The 18,699-nt window shown below is 32.6% G+C and overlaps 2 protein-coding genes and 1 long non-coding RNA gene across 4 annotated transcripts; 2 read left to right on the top strand and 1 right to left on the bottom strand.

The window, feature by feature from the left end:
- The first annotated feature begins 1,986 nt into the window (after window positions 1-1,986).
- On the top strand, window positions 1,987-7,321 carry LOC133831763 (uncharacterized). Its single transcript, XR_009892558.1, has 2 exons — window positions 1,987-2,396; window positions 3,276-7,321. It is a non-coding gene; the product is annotated as an uncharacterized LOC133831763 (long non-coding RNA).
- A 3,501-nt stretch (window positions 7,322-10,822) lies between these two features.
- Window positions 10,823-14,682, top strand: LOC133831761 (uncharacterized). Its single transcript, XM_062262168.1, has 3 exons — window positions 10,823-11,043; window positions 11,913-13,767; window positions 13,851-14,682. The coding sequence occupies exons 1-3, from the start codon at window positions 11,040-11,042 to the stop codon at window positions 14,512-14,514; spliced, it is 2,523 nt and encodes an 840-aa protein (XP_062118152.1). The 5' UTR covers window positions 10,823-11,039; the 3' UTR covers window positions 14,515-14,682.
- On the bottom strand, window positions 14,660-18,552 carry LOC133831762 (uncharacterized). Of its 2 annotated transcripts, none has more exons than XM_062262170.1 (6): window positions 18,115-18,552; window positions 16,491-17,387; window positions 15,868-16,396; window positions 15,558-15,802; window positions 14,972-15,477; window positions 14,660-14,890 (listed from the first exon to the last, which is right to left on the bottom strand). In XM_062262170.1, exons 2-6 carry the CDS (start codon window positions 17,385-17,387, stop codon window positions 14,749-14,751), a joined length of 2,319 nt encoding a protein of 772 aa, XP_062118154.1. In that variant the 5' UTR covers window positions 18,115-18,552; the 3' UTR covers window positions 14,660-14,748. The 2 variants fall into 2 exon arrangements, with proteins under 2 accessions (XP_062118154.1, XP_062118153.1); XM_062262169.1 differs by having other exon boundaries at window positions 18,110-18,551.
- Window positions 18,553-18,699: the final 147 nt, after the last annotated feature.

Below are 18,699 nucleotides of genomic sequence, written 5' to 3'. Positions count from 1 at the left end.
AGATTTAAATTTTTTTTTTTAATTGATTAGTTTTTTTATATTTTACATTTAATTTTTAAAATAAATTAATACTTTAAAAAATATATATTATGAAGTGGTCAGTAGCGACGAATGTAACAAAAACGTAATATTAGATATTTTTGTTGGCGAAAAAAAAATAGATATATTAGTGTATAAACTCCAAAACATATCATAAAATATTTATACCACAAATACTTCCTACTTTTAAATTAATTATTAATAAAATGAGTGTATTTTATTACTTTAGAACAGATCTATTTTTTTTTTTTGAAAATAGAACAGATCTATTTAAATAAAACGTTAAGGTGATATCTACCAACGACATGCTTTTATTGTTTTTATTATTATTTTGTCCGAATTGCTTTTCCACCTTGAAACAATTACATAGTTTTCTTTCTTTCTTTCTTTCTTGTTTTTTAATCTTCGTTGAATTTAAAAACTTTTATAGCATTTATTTTTTTAATTGTCACTTTAAAGGAAAAATTGGGTAATTGTTTTTTAAATTTATTTAATATTGTATTAGTCCATGAACTATATTACTTGTTAAAGTTTGGTTTTTTAAATTATAATTTTAGCAATTAAGTTCTTAAAATATTAATATTTCAGCAACTAAGCCCTTTTTTTATCAAACAAAGCCAAGTTATTAAATGGAAAGTTAAAAATTTAGTATTTTAGCAGTAATGTCATTTTTATTAATAAAAGTAAAGTTTTCACCGAATAAACAGAAAATGTATTTATTTTTCTGAACACAGAAAAATGTTTTATTTTTTATTTTTGTAGCAAAACACAGTGAAATGTTGATTGATAGTGAAGAACACATATTTTTCTAAAAAGTTTGTAAGTTTTGTTACTATAAATGAATTAAGGCTTAGTTTAACTTTGAAAAACAAAATTGTAATAAGTGATAGTTAGAAACCAACGGATTCAAAAACTCACTAAAAAAAAGATAAAAAAAAAAATGAAAATATTTTGAAAAGAAAAGTCTTACTTTATTGAGTTTTTTGGATTTTCCCAGAGGCAGTTTGTCTAATTACCCTGAGAGAAAAGAAAAAAAAATTGATGTTAAAAAAGCTTTTAAATTCAATGAAAAAAATATTTAAATCTACATAATTTTCTCCAATGTATTCAATTTAAAAAAATGTAATAACTTGCCTTTGTTAATAATAAAGGACTTGGTTGCTGAAATATTAAAATTTTAAGAACTTAATTGCTACAATATACAGATCCAATAAATCTTACCCAGTAAAAGAAAGAATTTTGGTGTTCAGTTTCCATCTTCCCCAATAAATACCCAAAACCCACCCCCACATGGTCGGTGCGAAGGCCGACTGTCTGCCCAGATTCTCCATTGAAGTCCACCCAGATTTGCTCCGTCTCCTTCGCCTAATACCAACTCAGGCAGCCATCTCCGCAAGAATTGCAAGTAGACAAAAAGGTCTGCGAGTTCTCCACCATTCCTTTCTCCCTCGAAGAGTCCCAGAAGGCTCTGGACTCGCAATCCCACCAGCAGTCTCAACAACACAAAAATCATTCATCCTTTTCCTCTGCGAACCCACAATTCAAACTACTCTCCAAATGCCTCTGCAACATGCCAAGCGCATTCGAGTCCCTCAAACCAGATCTGCCCAAGCTCAGTTGCCGTAAGTTGAGAAGAAGAAGAAAGAAATGGGGAAGAAGAAATAAAAAAAAAGGAGAAATAAGTTTTTTAAAAAAATAAACTCTGATATTCTTCTTATAATCATAATTTTAATAGTTTTTAATTTTTCGTACAATTTTTAATATTTTATTATTTAAAATAGATTTTTAATTATTTTTTATTTTTAAAATCAATTAATAAATTTAAAAAATAATAATAATGATGTGGACCTACAAGAGAGTGACATGTGGCTTCTAATCCGTTCTAGTATATATATATATATATATATATACCTCACGACTATAACGCATTGGTTTTGAATTGTTCCCCAGATCCATGGTGATTCAAAAGAGAAATCTTGCTTTGAAAAGTCTAGATTTTGACAAGTGAATTAGAATGAATTTCTTAAGAGCTTTTTATCTTCTATTTATAGCTTTTAATTAGAAGATAATTATCAATAAATATATACATTTTTTTTAAATTTGATTTACTATATTTGTGGGCTTTTGTTAGTTTGGTTTCAGATTTAAATTTAAATTGTAACTATATGAAAATAGTTTTGCAATCGGTATTTTTTTGTAAAATTAAGTATTGTTTTGAAATTTAATAATAATAAACTTATTTGGCTCTGTTTCTATCATCTTCTCCCAAACTCTGATATGTTACTCTCTCTCTCTCTTCGAACAAGAACAAGATGAAGTCCAAGGAATTGGAGAGTCGAGCATTTAAAGCTAGTCTGGTACTGCAACTCTCTCTCCCTTTCTCTCTTATTCTCTTCTTCTTTTGATTCATTCATATAAAAATGAACTCTAGACATTCAGATATCTATGGAGATCTGTATGGTCAAGGGAAAACAGGGCATTTGACTATTGTTTTTATGATTAACTCCACTCTAGATCTAGACATTCAGATCTATGGAGATCTTCGTATGTTATCAACTAATTCTTCAAGGTGTATCCATTTCCATGGATGTTTATTAAAATCTACATTCGGAAACCATTCATTCTGTTAAAAATAACATATCAGTGCATACTTTTTCATAAGCTTATGAGTTTTTTATTAATTGTATTGACATAGAGGGTTGAATTGAATAAATTTTTGAAAAATCATAAATAATTTTTTGGATGGGAAATATTTCAAACACATTAATTCTTACTGTTTGCTTAATTTAGTAAACCAAGTGTTTGTAGATAGTCCCCTGAGGTTGGCCTTGGCCTTTTCTGTATGTGTAAATTCTTAATCATTATTTTGCAAAAAGTTGCAGGTTGGAGAAGGTTAACCTTAGCTAAGAAAAGGTTTAGTTAGTGCATATATTTGATCTTTTGAAAGTAAAAATCTCTTTCTCTTTCTATATTAATATTATCGTTATGGCAAGGCTTGACAATATTGCTATGGGTCTGTTCTATTTTGAATCAGTACACATCAATATTTTCAAAGCTCTTTATCATATTTATTATCATTATATATAACTGCTTCTCTTTGTTTGATTATCATTTTGTTGTTTGAATATAGGCCTAAGCCATGGTAAAACTTGTGATGAGCAGCATTATAATATTTTATTAATAATGTTTTAACATTATTGTTGTTGTTGTTTCATTTCTGGCCCAAACAAACACAGATAAAGGGAATCAAATAGAAGGTATGTTATGATACATAATATATACCTTTTGATTTCCTTGTTGTTCACTTTTTAAGTCAAACATGGAAGTTTATTCAAAGTTTTGCTAAACTTTTTAGCTTATAGTCTGTTATTATGAACTATATTTCATGTGACACAGTGTAATCTGGTCATGTTATCTTTATGGTGGATGGATGATGTATATTATGTTATCTGCCATTTTCTTCCTTAGCTAACAACTCTAGATTTTACTCTACATCTCTACTTAATTTTCCCTTCTAAATTTAATTTCCTCACTTTCTCCTCTACCAAACATAGCAAGTATAAGTTTCAATTCAAATTTAGGTACTAATTAATAAATAACTTAAGAGTGGAAAAGGATCTAGAAGAAAAACTGAGGTTTCCGGCCAGTAGTAGTACTAAAGCTGAATTATTAAGGAATTAGTATAACCCTAAAAAAATCAAACATAAAAAGAAATTTCTGATAGGAATTTCCCTATCTGATTCTTTCCAAACAGCCAAACAAACAATAACAGCAAAGAAATAATACAGAGCAGAATGAATAAAACTCAGATTTGTATTGAAACCCAGGTAGTTCGAGAGCCTGGTCTCTCCAAACAGAAAATACAACTCAATTCCAGCTTGATTCCAACTGAACTCTTACTAGCTATATATATCATTACCCAATGTATTATTATGCACCCTATGCCCACCCAATAACAGCTCCCATAACTAACTTCTAATTGACAAATACCCCTGGACAGCAACTACCCTTTTGCTTTGCCTTTCCCTTATCCCTCCTAGCATACACGTTTGAGGTACTCTGTGTTCTTGGTATAAATATTTAAGAGCCTGCAGGTGCAAGGCACAAGCGATTATTGGATTTTTTTGTTGGCTGTTTAAAACTCTTCCAAAACCTCTTCTCCCATAAATGTCTCATCTGGCAGATCCAATATGGATCATATCAACACCATACATTACAGGACATTAACATCGGAGCCTTTTGAAGTCATTTCTCTTTATCAATATGCCAGGGTATAATCAGCAATTGGATATATTTTCATCATCATTCCTAACTAGAAGGCCTAAAATTAGGCGGACGTCTCCCCGCAAATGGATATTGAGATTCAAAAGCACATAACATGTTGTTTAATAAAATTGAGTACTAAAGGGAAAGCTGCTCCCTCATAAAGATCCTCATTGTAACACTTATCAATTAAGTGTTGTACTGAAAACTTAACTCTTAAAGATCCAAGCCTAAAATAAAAATGTAGACTTCTGCAGGATATTATTTGGTAACATTTTTCAATTTTTCTTTAAACAGTCATAATAGAGTATTTCCACCTAAAGAAACTGATTTTTGAAAGGAAGACTCTTGTTAACATCTATTTTGTCTATTTGCTTTAGAAGTTGCAGGTTGGAGAAGGTTAACCTTGGCTGAGATATTTGTTATTTTTATAAGTTGCCCTTAATTCCATTTTTCAATATCACTTCCAATGTGGTACTCCATACTTAATTTTACTCAATTTGAGCGTAAGACAATGGGCTTTATTGGTTTAGAATCCTAATTCGTTTTTATGATTTTAAAAACAAGAAAGCTGTGATGCCCATACAAATACTTGATTGGTTTACTATTTTAAAAAAAAAAAAAAGTTATTTGGAATCCAATCCAAAACTACCCATAATTAGTCTTAAAGAAAATGCAAATATTTTATTTTGTGTGTATCCAGTCTATTTTTTTTAGCTTATACCAATCAAGTTTTTGAAAACATATCATCAATCTTATTTTCAATTATTTTTTTTAAATATACTTTTCCAATATAAATTGTTTTCTAATTAGACCCCAATCAAGCCCTAAACAATCTTTTTCTATTAATTTCTTACAATTCTCATATATCATACATATTTTACTAATAATTTAAAATATAATAAAATCATTTCAGTTATATTCAAATGTCAAATAAATATGAGTAAAAAAACCCTAATATGCGAGTACAAAAGGGACCTTGCTAGAACTTCTCAACAAGCGTTCAAATATTTTGTTGTTATTGCTTACAACTTTGAAGTTAAATTTTAATTGAGCGGTGATTAAAAAAAATGGTTTAAATGTTAAGAAACAATTAACTCAAAGTTTCTTTTAAAAAAATGGGTAGGTAATCATTTGGTAACTTCTGTTTACAAATAATGTTCATTTAGTACCCTGTATTTTGAAATCATACATATTTGGTAACTTGCATTTTAAAATTATACATATTTGGTATCCTATATTTAAAATTGTACATATTTGGTACCTTAAACTCAAATTTAATTAATAAAATTTTACCAATTTAATCAAATTATTATCAATCATACGAGCAATAAATTATATATAATTGCTGATAATTTGGTCATATTGACAAAACTTTATCAATTAAGATACAAAATATCTATGTTTTTAAAATACTGGGTACCATATGAACATTATTGAAAACAGATGGTACTATAACGATACTTTGCAAAAACAAAGAATATCAAATGAGTAAATTCTCTTAAAAAAATCACAATAAAATCTTTCTATAATAATAATATTAGAATCAACATATTTTTATGACTCCAAGGGGTTGTAACTTAAAAGAATTATATCTATAAAATATTATTAAATAATAATTAATAAAACATGTCAAATTTACAATGTACATATTTATATAAAAGTTTATACATTTTTTAACTCTGTGTTTTGTCTCATTATCTGTTTGGACTATGTGTTTTGACAAATTACATTTTGGACCCTATGTATTTTGGACCCTATGTTTTGTAAAATAGTTAAAATAGAACCTTAAACTCAATTTTGATGAAGAAAAAATTGAATATAACAATACATTTTTTAACCAGAATGATTTTATTTTTGTTCTGAATTGTTAATTTGGTAAATTACTTGTGATTTTAGTTGAGAAAACATTGACCAAAATCGAGTTCAGAATTCTATTTTAACCATTTTACAAAACATAGGATCCAAAAAGTAATTTGTCAAAACACAAAGTCCAAAAAAATATAAACCCTTTATATAATTTTTAGATATATACAAAGTTATTTAATTGGGGCAAAAACATAACTATATGGAGGTGTTTTAGTGTATTTAGGGGTACTGAGGCACAACCCTACTCACTCATCGCCAAAACTATTCTTCAGTGGCAATCCTCCTCTTCACTCTGCATGACAGCCTAACTTGTTCTACTCTACTTGATCTCTTTATATGTCCACAAGAGATTTTTTACATAATTGCAACCCCACCAGTGAAATCTTACTTTAATAATAGAAAAAAGGGTTCGATTGAATTTGGAATAACTTGTTCGCGGAATTTACATGTTTTTCAAAACAAAACAAAAAAAAGTGGAATGAAAACTTACCATAAAGACTCTAGTGCTACGGCCGGCATAAGAGCTGGTTGGTATGTAGGCTACTGTTTTGATCAATGTTTTCTCAACTTTAGAAAATATTTATGAGAAAATTTAAAACCAATCGGTAAAATAAAAAGATTGTTATTGATGTCTCTTATAGAGATTATTCTATAGCTGTTATTGTTATTTATAAGAAGAAGATTTTATTGTTAATATCAATGCCAAGATGAGCCATGATGAGAAAGACACAGTAACAAAATATTCTTTGAAAAAGATTGAGAAGATCTTAATTACCATAAGATGAATCAGCATCATTGCCTAGATTCTTTGAATAGTTATATAAAATTCAAATAGAGATGCTTACATTTTATATATGAGATCACAGATTTTTAATAGAGTTTGCAATAATGTGGTATTTTTTTTCAACAAAATATCAAATTAAGTATGTTGTGTGAATTGGAATTCCATCTTAGATGTAAACCTTATTATGAGAAAATAATATCCCATAGCCGGTGGTACTTTATCTCAACATCTATTATCTCCTATATTTCTTCCAAAGTCGCAATTATTAAAATATATTGCTCTGTAGCTCTCATCATTATTTGCTTAGTTTCTTGAAGAAACTATTTGATTATGGAATAAAAGAAATCTCCAAGTGATTCTCTCCAATATTCCTATAGTGTTTCTTGGTTCTCTAATCCTTTTTAAGGCTTTAATGGCTCGGATATCATTATATATCTCAATGGCTCATCTCTAACTTTTCTAATAAAGCTAAATTATTAAATAAGAGATATTTTTAATTTTTTATAAGTTGCCTTGAATTCCATTTTCCAATATCACTGTAACTCATCTTCAATTCAATTATATTTTGTTGCATTCAATTTAGTATCTATTACAATCCAATGTGGTACCCAATACTTCTCTTTCCTCAATTTGATCGTGAGACAATCATGAAATACAAATCTGAGAAATAACTTAAATAATCTCTTTTTTCTATTAATGTCTTACAATTCTCATATCACATACATATTTTACTAATGATTTAAAATATAATAAAAACATTTTAACGATATTCAAATGTCAAATAAATATTAGTAAAAAAACCCTAATATGTGAGTACAAAAGGGACCTTGCTAGAACTTCTCAACAAGCATTCAAATATTTTGTTGTTATTGCTTAGAACTTTGAAGCTAAATTTTAATTAAGCAGTGACAGAAAAGAAGGGTTTAAATGTTACGAAACAATTAACTCAAAGTTTCTTTTTAAAAAAATGATTTATATATTTTTGGACCCTGTGTTTTATCTCATTACCTGTTTGGACTCTGTGTTTTGACAAATTACTTTTTGGGCCCTATATTTTGTAAAATTGTTAAAATAGAACCCTAAACTCGATTTTGGTCAATGTTTTCTCAACTAAAATCACAAATAATTTACCAAACTAACAATTTGGAACAAAAATAAAATCATTCTACTTATAAACTGTGTTGTTATATTCAATTTTTTCTTCATCGAAATTGAGTTTAAGGTTCTATTTTAATCATTTTACAAAACATAAAGTCCAAAAAGTAATTTGTCAAAATACATGATCCAAAAAAATAAATTGACAAAACACATAATCCAAAAAAATATAAATCCTTAAAAAAATCACGATAAAATCTCTCAATAATAATAATGTTATAATTTATTAATGTGAGAATGTTATAACTTAATAAAATTATATCTATAAAATATTATTAAATAATAATTAATAAAACATGACATAAAAAAAAACATATTTATATAATTTTTAAATATATACAAAGTTATTTTAGAATAATAAATTAAAAATTAATTTAATATGTACATATATAAAAATATAATTAGTATTGAGACAATTAAAGTTGGGGCAAATACATAACTACGTGGAGGGATTTTAGTGTATTAGGAGGTGATGTCTAGCTTAGGAGGGGTACTCAGGCATAACCCTCCTAACTTGTTATACTCTACTTGATCTCTTTATATGTCCACAAGAGATTTTTTACAAATATTTTACCCTAGACACGAAACAAAACCATTAATTAGAGTATATATATATATATATATATATATATAAGAAGTTAGATTATTGTTATACCTCCCATTTTCTGAGTTGCTCCCTATGTTGGTTGATTTTAATTTGACTCTCAATATATTTAGGATCACTCTTGTAGGTATTGGAATATTGATATTTTGGATTTTGCAGCTTTGCAAATTACTGGTTTTAACAAGTGAATATAGAGAGACCTCATCATGTTAATGATATATAACACAATTAGCAATTAAGGAAACTCATGAGATAATTAATAAAAAGAGAATAATAGAATAAGCAATATCATCATATATATATATATATATATATACCTCACGACTATAACGCATTGGCTTTGAATTGTTCCCCAGATGCATGGTGTTTCAAAAGAGAAATCTTGCTTTGAAAAGTCTAGATTTTGACAAATGAATTAGAATGAATTTCTTAAGAGCTTTTTATCTTCTATTTATAGCTTTTAATTAGAAGATAATTATCAATTAATTTATACATTTTTTAAATTTGATTTACGATATTTGTGAGCATTTATTAGTTTGGTTTCAGATTTAAATTTAAATTGTAACTATATGAAAATAGTTTTGTAATCGGTATTTTTTTTGTAAAATTAAGTATTGTTTTGAAATTTAATAATAATAAACTTATTGGGCTCATTTTATACCAATTCTCTCTCTCTTCGATTTGTTTCTGTCATCTTCTCCCAAACTCTGATTGTTATGTGCTATTCTGCACAATTGAAGATCAAGTTGGGGTGTTTTATTATTATCTTTTTCTTTTTTGGAAATCACTTGTGCAACAAGTATGAATATCAACTATCCCAATTCATATTCTGCATTTTTTTTTGGTTAGCCAAATTGGTATTCTGTATTTTCTTTGTGATATGCATATGAAAGTGCCCTATGATTATCTTCTGCCTTCCTTTCTAACAGGTTAAGCTCATACCAATTCCACTTGATGTGTTTATGATATTGGTATTTCGTTCTCATTTCACTTGATGATTGGTAAGAGAAAACAATAAAGACACAAAAAAGTTTCCAGTGCTGAATTTCTTTATAATGGTTAGAGTAGTGTGTTGGTTATAATTTTAATGTACCAAGAAGAAGATTATATTGTTAATATCAATGCCAAGATGAGCCATGATGCTTACATTTTATATATGAGATTACAGATTTTTAATAGAGTTTGCAATAATGTGGGATTTTTTTTCAACAAAATATCAAATTAAGTATGTTTGTAATATATCTCAGTTTCTCATCTCTAACTTTTCTAATAAAGCTAAATTATTAAATAATTAGAGTTGAGATATTTTTTAATTTTTATAAGTTGCCTTGAATTCCATTTTTCAATTTCACTATAACTCATCTTCAATTCAATTATATTTTGTTGCATTTATTTATTTTAGGGCTTGATTGGTATGTAATTTGAAAATAATTTTATAATTTTGAAAACACAAAATACATGGGCCCACAAAGAATAACTGATTGGTTTGTTATTTTCAAAAATTGTGTTCAAATACAAAATTGAATTTTAGCCTGAAAAAGTAAAATCGACTATTTCACATTTTCTTAGTATACAATTCATTTATCCAAAACAAAGAAAAACACATTCCAACCAGTCCTCACTTGTTTCCCCTATCTCATTTAACTTCTCTTTCACATCTTCAAAAATAATTTTTAGATTTAGTTCTACCAATCACATATTCTATTTTTGTTATAATTTCAAATATTCTATCAATTATATATTTAATTTTTTAAAATTAAAAAATAATTTACGAACCAATCACATTTTTGGAAACATATTTTCAATCACTAAATTCAAAATTTTATTTTAGAATCACATTTTTTTTAAAATATAATTTTATAATCACGAATCAATCAGACCCTTAGTATCTATTACAATCCAATGTGGTACTCAATACTTCTCTTTCCTCAATTTGATCGTGAGACAATCATGAAATACAAATATGGGAAATACTTAAACAATCTTCTTTTTCTATTAATCTCTTACAATTCTCATGTCACATACATACATATTTTACTAATAATTTAAAATATAATAAAAATATTTTAGTGATATTAATAGGGGGAAATTTTACCCTTTATGCATCATAATATATTTAATTTTTTTTAAATAACAACATAAAAATTCTCCCCATATTATGCCCCCTCTTATATTTTGGACACAAATACCCTCCTCCCCTCCTCACTCAAATTTAACACTTCACTCTCTCTATCTCTTTCTCTCATCCCTCATTTACAGCCATTTTTTCACAGCTCGGAGGTGGAACGGATTGGAAGTTTCTTGGCGTTTTTAAGAGAAAAAATCATGGGTAAGTATCATTTCATTAATTTACTTATGAATATGAAATGCCATAGTTAGAAATTAGATTTGAACTGTTCCGCAGTTGAGTTTGTATTTTTTTCTGCAACTTTTGAACTGTTCTTCGGATCTGAGATTTCCAAAATCGATAGTACATCGATGCTCCATCGATTCCCCATCGATTCCATGTCGATGCTAATGCGAACATCTAAATTAGATGATATTTTCGATGTAATATCGATGGTGTATCGATGTTGCATCGATGTCATATATGTTGATTTGGTTCAGCGTCGATATGGACTCGATATGGACTCGATGTGGCATCGATATTACATCGAAATTGAATCGCATACATAGGGCAACCATCAGCATCGATTCCACATCGATTCTACATCGATTCCATATCGATACTGAGGCAAATTTCGACGTTAGTATCGATGGTGTATCGAAATGACATCAATGCCATATATGTTTATTTGGTTCAGCGTCGATGTAGCATCGATGTGGCATCGATGTAACATCGACGCTGAACCAAATGAACATATATGGCATCGATGGCATTTCGATACACCATCGATACTAACGTCGATTATATAATTTCGATGTTGGTATCGATGATGTATCGATGGTGGTATCGATGTTGAATCGATGCCATATATGTTTATTTGGTTCAGCGTCGGTAAGGCATCGATGTGGCATCGAAATGGTATCGCATCGAAATGGCAACCATCAGCATCGATGATGCATCGAAATGTCATCGATGTGGCATCGATTTTGAACTACAATACAGATTTTCATAGGCATCGATTTACCATCGATTCTTCATAGATTACACTTTATTTTTATAATTTTCTTATGTTTTTTTTTGTAAATTTGCAGGTTCCAGAGTTAATATAATTGTTTCTTACAACGGTGTTTGGGAACAGAAAGGAGAAAAATGGAATTTCAAAGCTGGTTCGAACACTATAATACATGTACCAATTGATGTTGGTTACATAGAATTATTGGAGAAGTTGTATTCAAAGTTGAAAGTGGATCGGTCATTGTTTGACTTAAAGTTGGAAGTGCCGTTTACATGCAATGATTTTAGTGTAGATCCCATTGAAATCACAGATGATGAAGGAGTTAGTGCTCTTATTCTTGAAAATTCAAAGTCCTTAAAACATCGGGTTCCTTTATGCGTTAGTTCGATTGCAAAGAACATTGCTCTTATTGATCCATCTCCTAGAGCGAGTGTTAATATGGAAAATCATAATCAATCATGCACGGCTATTCCACAAACATCTACTGGGCCAAGTGTATGCATGGGAGGTCCTAGTCATAATGAAACCTTTTTTCCCCCAACAAATCTCCCGCATGATGATGGGTATGAGTATGAGCCTTATGTCAATGACGATCCAGTTGCCCTTTTTGGTGATGATGATGAAAGAGTTGAGGGGTGCAGTAGTTCTGATGATAACTCAGAGGATCAGTTGTCGATGCTACATGTGGTTCAAGTAGATAATTTAAATGTACGACCATTGCCAAGTCGTCAAGAAAGCCAAGGACGGAGGACTGCTGGATCAGAGAGCAGTCGTCCAACTACACAAGATGATGGAAATAGATGGAGTTCTCCAGCGTATACTGCTGAAGATATCCCATGCCCCTCTTATGTTATCCCCACGTTATCTAGGGTGAGTTGTGGAGTAATAGAAGTTGGGAAAGTTTTTGAGAACAAGTTAGAGTTGAAGACGAAGGCACACTTGTATGCAATGAAGCAGAACTTCGAGTTTGTGGTGAAGAAGTCAGGTACTGAAGTTTGGTATATCACTTGCAAGGATCCTGATTGTGGGTGGAGATTGAGGGGGAAGAGAATTCCTAAATCTGATATGTTCGAGATAACTCGTTTCACCAACAAACACACTTGCTCACTTGACCTCCGACATAAAGGCCATCGCCAAGCTGCACCTTGGGTTATTGGTCATTGCATAAAGAAAAAATATCAGACTGGATCGAATGCGTACATGGCAAACAACATAAGAGAGGACATTAAGAATGATTATGGCATTGAGTTATCATATGGAAAAGCTTGGAGATGTCGAGAGAAGGCTCTTTCTTATGTCAGAGGGACACTGGAAGCATCCTACCAGAAGTTACCATCGTACCTGTTCATGCTTCAACAGAAAAATCCCGGGACGTTGACAGATTTTGTCACTGAGGAAGATCGATTCAAATATTGCTTTTTCTCACTCGGAGTTAGTAGAAGAGGGTTTCGTACATGTCGTCCTGTGTTATGTGTGGACGGTACCTTTTTAAAGACAAAATACGGTGGGCAGATGTTATGTGCAGTCGCACTGGATGCAAATAACCATCTATATCCAGTTGCATTTGGTATTGTGGATAGTGAGAATCATGATTCTTGGAAGTATTTCATGTCAAAGCTAAAAGAAGCGATTGGGGAAGTCGAGGACCTGGCGTTTGTATCTGACAGGCATGCAAGTATTACACATGCCTTGGAAACTATTTTCCCTGATGCCTATCACGGTGCTTGCTACCACCACATTAGTATGAATGTGGTTGCTAAATTCAAGACTGATCATTGTCATGTGTTGATGTATAATGCGGCATATGCTTTTAGGAAATTCGAGTTCCACGCTAACTTCGAAAAAATCAAATCAAAAGACCCAGCCATTGCTCAATACCTAGAAGGAATGGGTTTTGATAAGTGGTCCCGTGCTTACTTTCCTGGAAATAGGTATGTCATTGTCAATTGTATTTTAATTTTTGAAATCTTCTAAATGTATGTTACTATTAAATTTTAGTTTTCCTGGATACTAGGTATAATATAATGACAAGCAATTACGCTGAAAGTTTCAACAATAAGACCCGGGACGCTAGGAGCTTTCCGATAACTACATTCGTCGAATTTATTCGCTTCACACTACAGTCCTGGTTCTGTAATAGGAGAGAAACTAGCGAGAAGACAACTACCACTCTTGCACCGACCTATGAGAAAAATTTGGTGGATATGGCTGAGAAAGCTCGATTCTTGATTCCTTATGCAATAGGGAGGCATGAGTTCCATGTGTTAGATGGTGAGCTGAATGGTGAAGTCGACCTCCTGAATAAGACATGCACATGCGGCGTGTTTCAGATTATTGGTATCCCATGTGCTCATGCACTATCTGGATCCCTTAAGCGAGGGGTGAACTTTTATTCGTTGTGTTCAGATTACTATAAAATTGAGACATGGAGGTCCTCTTACACAGAATCTATATATCCTACTGGTAACGAGGAAGAGTGGATTGTTCCACATGACATTATGACAATAACAGTGAGAACACCTGCGCAGAAAAACCCGGTTGGTCGTCCAAAGAAGAAACAAGGTAGGCCTAAGACGAAACGCCATCCTTCCAATGGAGATAAATTGGTTGTTCCACGCAAGTGCAGCACTTGTGGAGGTCTAGGCCATAATAGGGCAACTTGTAAAGTTCGTGTTTGAAATTTATGGCATCAATGTTAAACTTTTTATTTGGGTACTAATGGTCTTTGTTACTCTTTTTATTTGTGTATTGATGGACTTTGTTACTCTTTTTATTTGTGTATTAATGGACTTTGTTACTCTTTATATTTGTGTATTAATGGACTTTGTTAATCGAAACGACATTTTTTATATACAATACTAAGGAGAAATATACTATTGTGTGTCATCGAAATCAAAATAAATGTTCTAACATCAAGGGTACACATTCTCATAAAAAATGTCGATGCATAATTTATCCCTGAAGTACTGAATGTTGTCCTCGATGGCATATGATAAGGGAATGTCTCCAAGAATGAACTCCAAGTGTTTGATGGCGAATACACCGCAATCTCCGCTGAAACCAAGAAATCTTTATTGTGAGTGTATTGAAAATTAAAGGAGAACATTATTGAAAATATGAATTTAGTACGTCTACCTGGTTCTAGACTGTGGGACAATATCAGTGGACATGCGCCGCCAATCAAAGTTTGGAACGGTGATCTTCGGTCTAGCTATTTTTAACTTGGGGTGTCCTTTAAACATACCAGAAGCGTTGAGTAAAGATGGAAGCATCCTAGTCCAAGGCTCCATCAACTCAGACAACTTAGTATGGCTAAAGTTAGAATGATCTGAGTCAAATACAGTGATCATCCAATCAGCGAAATTTATTTCGCAAAGGACCCAATGCCGATTTTCCATGCACCAGTGGAAGTAGACCTCGTTGCAATCACCCCAAGGCTTCTTGTACTTTTTGGCATCTCCTTTCAGGAAATCAAGAATGTCCGAGTCCCATTGGTAAGTCCTGCCATCTTTCTTGAATTCCTCGTATCTGGCAGAAATATATTGTGCAAATGATGAATCAAGTACGGTGGCTTTCACGGGGTACGTCTTCGGCAACTCAAAAAGACGTCTCCGTATAAGATAATTCGCAGCGTCGAGATGCTGCAAATAAATAGAGTAACGTTAAGGAAGAGTGGATTGTTAAAATGAGATAAATGTTCTAACAAACATAAGAGACTTACAGTTTCTGCCAACCATTCTTTTGCCACCTTCAACTTCAAGAACCAAACAGGGGTCCCATCACAACATTCCAACTTCCTCGGTCTGCTGTTATCAATCTCACCGAGTACCCATTGGTTAAAAGTTGTCAACATATCTTGATCCAACACCTTTAAAGGAAGGATCGTAACTGGGTCCTTGAACTTTGGTTTCTTGGCTGCTGGAGTATAGTCCTCGTACCTTACTGGTCTCTGTCTAGTACGCTTACCTGTAAAGGAGCAATTAGTATCTAATCTTTTTAAAACAAAAAAAAAACTCATGGATTAGTCGTACCTAAGACCGTCTGCACTGGCTGAGAAGGTGTGGCTTCTCCAACAGAAGGCTCGTAACATGAGGGGAGGATGTCGTACTCTACATCATCTGTTGGAGTGGGTGCATGAGTATGTGCAGGAGTAGGTATACTACCTAGTGTTGCCAGCTTCTCTAATATGACTTCTTGATTTTTAAGGACGATACCTAGAGTGGCCTTAACATCGTCCACTGCACCTGATAGTCTGGCTATCTCACCCAACACCTCCTCATAAGCCCCAGGAGCAGGAGCAGGAGCAGAAGTAGGTTCTGTACTAGTATCTGGAGCAGACTCTGTCGGGGCATCCTCCACAAATATGCCAGCCTCAACGGCTATCTCAGCCACCGCAACAGCCTCTGCCTCAGGATCGTAAGGTCTTCCATCCTCTGGTGCAGGCTGGATCATATTCTGCAGCATCGCATACCTAGGAGCATCCCCCTCTGTCCTCTGATATACGGCATCAAAGAAGTCTCGCTCATTTGGTCGAGGCCTTAGGATAGAAATGCATGACAACTGTAATGGAAACACAACAATCAAATTAGAAATGACATAAGTTGATTAGTATAATTCAAAATTTCTTGAATTATTTAAATGTTTTATAACTTACATGTCTCCTCGCAAGTACATCCTTCAAATGCAAATGCTTCGGCTGGCCTATGCTCTCCCACTGTAGCATCCTAGGGAACTTGAATCCACAGGGCTTGGCGTGTTCCTTCTGTAAATCAAGAATCGTCTCGTACGCCCAATATTGCAAGGCTGGTGGATACCCCTTGCAAGTGTACTTTGCCTCCACCTTAAAACCCTTAGAAGACTCCGCCTCAATGATCTTCTTCGCCTTCTTACCTGGTATTGTACCACCAATCGCTTTCATATCTCTATTGAATTGTTTCACAGTTGTATCGAATGAAAGGGATCCCCATGGATACTTCTCAAAATAATCTAAATCCTCGACCATCGACAATGAATCTCGCCAAATAGCATTGTCGTTCTCAGCGCCCAATAGTATCCCCTCCACAAAGTAAACCAAACCGAGCTTGTACAAATCATCAGGTACATCGCACATACTAAAAGCTCGTTCCAAGATACTGAACCGAATGTCTTTTTCGGGTTCCACACTGAAATATGTATCAACTAGGCGGGAGGAAGTAATGTGAGGTTCAATGTCAACAGCAAGTGGTGGACAGGAGCAGCTCAGGCCGGTGATAATGGCGAACTCGTGCACCCCAAACTTACATAAGTTTGGGCCCATCAAGAAGTGCACCTCATCGCCACGCGGAGACTTGACCTTCCGCAAAAGTAGTGTGTGAACCAATGCCCCAGAGAACGAAAAGGGAGGGGCTGTGAAGAATGGTCCAAAAACAGACTCATTCACCCTCCCCAACAATCCATGCTCCTCAAATCTTTTCTTCAATTTTGTTAACCTCCCGGAACCCCTATAGGTCATACGACCGACATAATGATCCTCCATAGGGATCTCAAGTGGTGGGATACGTTTGGGTGGCATCTGCAAAATATCAAAAAAAAAAAAAAGAATTAGTTGAATTTATAAAAAATACTCAATCTTTTGTTCAGCATCGAAATGGGCTCAATGTACCATCGAAATAACATCGATGGAGCATGGAATCGATGCCATATATGTTCAGCATCAATATGGCATCGATGTGGCATCAATAAACCATCGTTTGCCATCGATTATGAATCAGTATCGACATGGCATCGATGTAGCATCGATGTAGAATCGATGTAGCATCGATGTAGCATCGATGCCATGTCGATGCTGATGCGAACATCCAATTGAGATGTTATTTTCGATGGTGTATCGATGGTGTATCGATGTCGAATCGATGCCATATATGTTCAGCATCGATATGGACTCGATGTGGCATCGATGTGGCATCGATTATACTTCAGTATCGATTATGCATCGATTATGAAAGAATCGACATGGCATCGATATACCATCGATGGAGAATCGATGGAGCATCGATTACTCACTGTATGTCATCGATGGAGCATCGATGGAGAATCGATGGAGCATCGACGTGGAATCGAAAGAACATCGACCCACAAAATTTTTGCAGAATTTGCAGAATGCACATAGAATCAGACCCATTTTAAGCTACATTTTTTGCAAAATAAAGATTAACAATCAAACCCATTTCATCGATTTATACATTACGATTCAATTTTTTTTTTTAAAAAACACATGAAAACCGAATGTCTTACCTTACCGTGGCCGGAGATGGAGAAGACGGTGGCGACGGCGACTGTGGGGAGAGAGAGAGCTTCGCCTGAGATGGTGAGAATGTGACCCGAGAGAAAATAATGAGATAGAAATGAGAGAGTTTGGCTGGGAAGAGGGAAGAATTTGGTTTGGCTGGGAAGAGGAAAGAGTTCGGTTTGGCTGGGAAGAGAGAAGGTGAGGGGTCCTGATGGGTATTTTTGTCCAAAATTTTAAAATGGCATATATATGAGAGATTATTTTATGGTGGCATTTAAAAAAAATTAAGTATGATATTACAAATAAATATGAGTAAAAATACCCTAATATGTGAGTACAAATGGGACCTCGCTAGAGCTTCTCAACAAGCATTCAAATATTTTGTTGTTACTGCTTAGAACTTTGAAGCTAAATTTTAATTAAGCAGTGACAGAAAAGAATAGCTTAAATGTTAAGAAACAATTAACTCACTTTCTTTTTTTAAAAATTACAGTAAATTCTTCTATAGAAATAATGTTATAATCAATATATTTTTATTAACATGAGAATGTTATAACTCAATAGAATTATATTTATAAAATATTATTAAATAATA

The sequence above is a fragment of the Humulus lupulus genome, chromosome 4 (assembly GCF_963169125.1).
Source record: "Humulus lupulus chromosome 4, drHumLupu1.1, whole genome shotgun sequence".
In the NCBI taxonomy this organism is placed as follows: Eukaryota; Viridiplantae; Streptophyta; class Magnoliopsida; order Rosales; family Cannabaceae; genus Humulus; species Humulus lupulus.
This window is presented reverse-complemented; position numbering and strand designations above follow the sequence as displayed.